The sequence below is a fragment of the Sinocyclocheilus grahami genome, unplaced genomic scaffold, assembly GCF_001515645.1.
Source record: "Sinocyclocheilus grahami isolate Dianchi unplaced genomic scaffold, SAMN03320097.WGS_v1.1 scaffold659.1, whole genome shotgun sequence".
In the NCBI taxonomy this organism is placed as follows: domain Eukaryota; kingdom Metazoa; phylum Chordata; class Actinopteri; order Cypriniformes; family Cyprinidae; genus Sinocyclocheilus; species Sinocyclocheilus grahami.
Window position 1 is genome coordinate 485,434 of NW_015505838.1, and position 2,640 is coordinate 488,073.

At 39.2% G+C, this 2,640-nt stretch overlaps 1 protein-coding gene across 4 annotated transcripts in view; it reads right to left on the reverse strand.

The window, feature by feature from the left end:
- The window catches only part of LOC107558783 (vascular endothelial growth factor C-like), a 36,782-nt gene that overhangs the window by 22,047 nt on the left and 12,095 nt on the right, over positions 1-2,640 (reverse strand). For 3 of the 4 annotated variants that reach the window (XM_016242467.1, XM_016242466.1, XM_016242469.1), the window contains 2 exons: positions 2,184-2,394; positions 1,780-1,970 (listed from right to left, as the gene is read on the reverse strand). In XM_016242467.1, coding sequence (XP_016097953.1) covers positions 1,780-1,970; positions 2,184-2,394 — 402 coding nt within the window. Of the gene's footprint in view, positions 1-1,779; positions 1,971-2,183; positions 2,395-2,494; positions 2,554-2,640 lie in introns of those variants that run through there. The other variant, XM_016242468.1, reaches the window with a different exon arrangement.

Genomic DNA, 2,640 nt, shown 5'->3' on the forward strand with positions numbered 1-2,640 from the left:
CAAGACACACATAAATTAATTGTGTTTGATGAGAAAGAGAATTATGAGATGTTACAGTCTCTCTCTAACCCCACTGGTTGGCTCACTTGGCAGAGTTTCCGCTCTACCGCTCCCTTCTTCTTTGCTTTTTAATTACACAAAGTTATGTAGCCACTTTCTAATTGCATAGGTACTGTACATCTAAAGAACTGCTTTAGCATTCAAAATCTGTGAAAATGTACTGTATTGGATGAGCTCAATCCAGACTGCACGGACAATACAAATCCACAGTGTCAATATAAGAAAACTATCTTTGAAAGGGCCATTAACACATAATACTAATCAAGAGCAATGGAACATTAACAACCCATCTCTTCTCAGCATAGACTGAATTGGTAAAAATGTAATAGGGTAAAAATTTTGGGAAATACATACTCTTTCTCTTTGATGTTCGCAGAACTCTATAATTTAGTTATTAACTGCTTTTAACAGGACAAGTGATCCCAAAAGCTTCACTTGCTCACCCTGTAAATGTGTCAGCCCACCAGTCTTGATGATAAAAAAAACTTTACTGCAGTATTAACAGTCTACTAGGCCTGAGTATTACGTAGGTGCAGGTGAAACAAGGGTCAGACGAAACCAGAATGGGAGTTTTACGTCTCTGGCGCAGTAGCGTGGACATGGAGACCTTGACCTGCTCAGGCGGCTCAACTAGTGGGAGGGCATCATGGTTTAAATCGCATGAGGAGAACACATTGCCTGCTAAGGTCAGCCCACGCAAAATAAGTAGGCAATTAAAGTAGGCCTTCTTGCAAATAATTCACAGCCACGACTTCCCAACCAAACCCCTGCTTCGTCCACAACTCTTTAAATCAAAGGTTAACTGATCATCTGAGTTCTGTCTACACTGGGAGTAGGCTTTAAAACAAAAGCAGACGCTTTTATTCAAAGCAGTAAAAAACATTTTGATTGAAGATTATTCAAGTTTACTATGTTATTACATAGAGGAATGGATTTATATATAAGGTGTTAGTTAAGGGTATGCAATGAAAAAATTACCTGTATATATATATCTGTATTTGATGCAATGGAAAATAATCTGCATCTGTATTCAGATAGAACCAGATGTGAGCGAGGCTTAAACCAAACGTGTGCTGAACGCTAGGCTACATCTACATTAATCCGGATACATTTGAAAACAGCATCTTCGTTTCAAAACGCGCTCTGTCCACATTAGCGATTTCAAGCGTTTCTAAAAGTTTCTCTTCTACACTGAAACATCAGAAAAAAAAGATCACAGATTATACAAATCTAATGGACTCAAAGTTCTCATGCCATTCTTTAAATGTTTTATCATCTTTGCAGGACTGTGATAGGAAGAGTGTACAAAGTAACATATCTTTAGCAACAGTATGTAAGTGAATTGCACATAACAGGCACAATACCGGTATAAACAGATATCTACCAGTACAATATGCGTCACATGGATAAACATGCTTTATTTTCTAATTCATTTTCAAACGTGGATAATATTTGAATACTTCCGCTTTCACAGTCCACACTAGAATGCACAAACAATGTTTTCAAATGTATCCACTTGGGAGAATATCTTCAATAAGCTCAGTTTTTGCAGTACAAAATGCTGTCTCAGTGCATAGAAAGTGATGTAAAAATTAATGCAAAATGAGTGATGTAAAATTAAGCTTAAAAATGAATGTCAATACTGCTCACCCTTGCTTCCATCCCTCCTTCACACAAACAGATCTGTGGATGTAGACAAAAGCTGAAAGCAAAACTCACTGTCTTACTGACGAATGAAGTGCTCATGTTCTTGCACACTTGCTCCTCACTGTTACAGCAGCCCCCACATCTGTAGACAGACACGCAGGGTGGTTTATAGAAGGTGTTTGTAGCTGCCCCAAACTCTTTCCCCACATCTAAACAAACTTGGCGTGGCATGCACAGGGTGTTTCTCCACTCTGTCTGAATACCTGGAGGAAGCGCAGCAAGACAGGAAGAACAGACACATTAAAAAAGGCCAACAGTGAAATGCATGGATTTGTATGCACTCCAATTATTGCAGATAACGGTCTGACACATTCTTGGCATCCTAAAGAAAGTTTGTCTCAGTATGAGACAAAAAAATAATGACAAAAAAAAATATGCCAGCACAGCCTGTGGCAGTCCTAAATTAAGTCACTCACTTGTAAAAATATCAAGATTGATGAAAGCAGCTGCATAGGAGGCCTCCTCCGACCTTGTTTCTGTGGAGCTGTGATCTCTGTGAGGTAAGCGCGATCCCATCTTGGAACGACACTTCAGCATGCTCCAGTAGCTGGGGTAAACTATCCTCATAAGCTCGTCCACACTACCCGCTGAACGCAACTGCTCCACCAGGTCTGGCTCTGAATGCTCCTTATAAGACAGAGAAACAGGATAAAACTGTGATAAAAAGCAGCCTGTCAGCTTATGCTACAGGGAACTGTTCTGTTACACAATTCATGATCATATTTACTTTGTCACAGTTCTGTTAACTTTTTCCTATGGGATGATGCCACAGGTGTCACAAATAAGAAAATCACTCTTCCTTAAGAGAGCTGAACCACAGTAACACTTAAAGGGATAGTTCGGCCAAAAATATGAATTCTGAAAAAAAAAAAA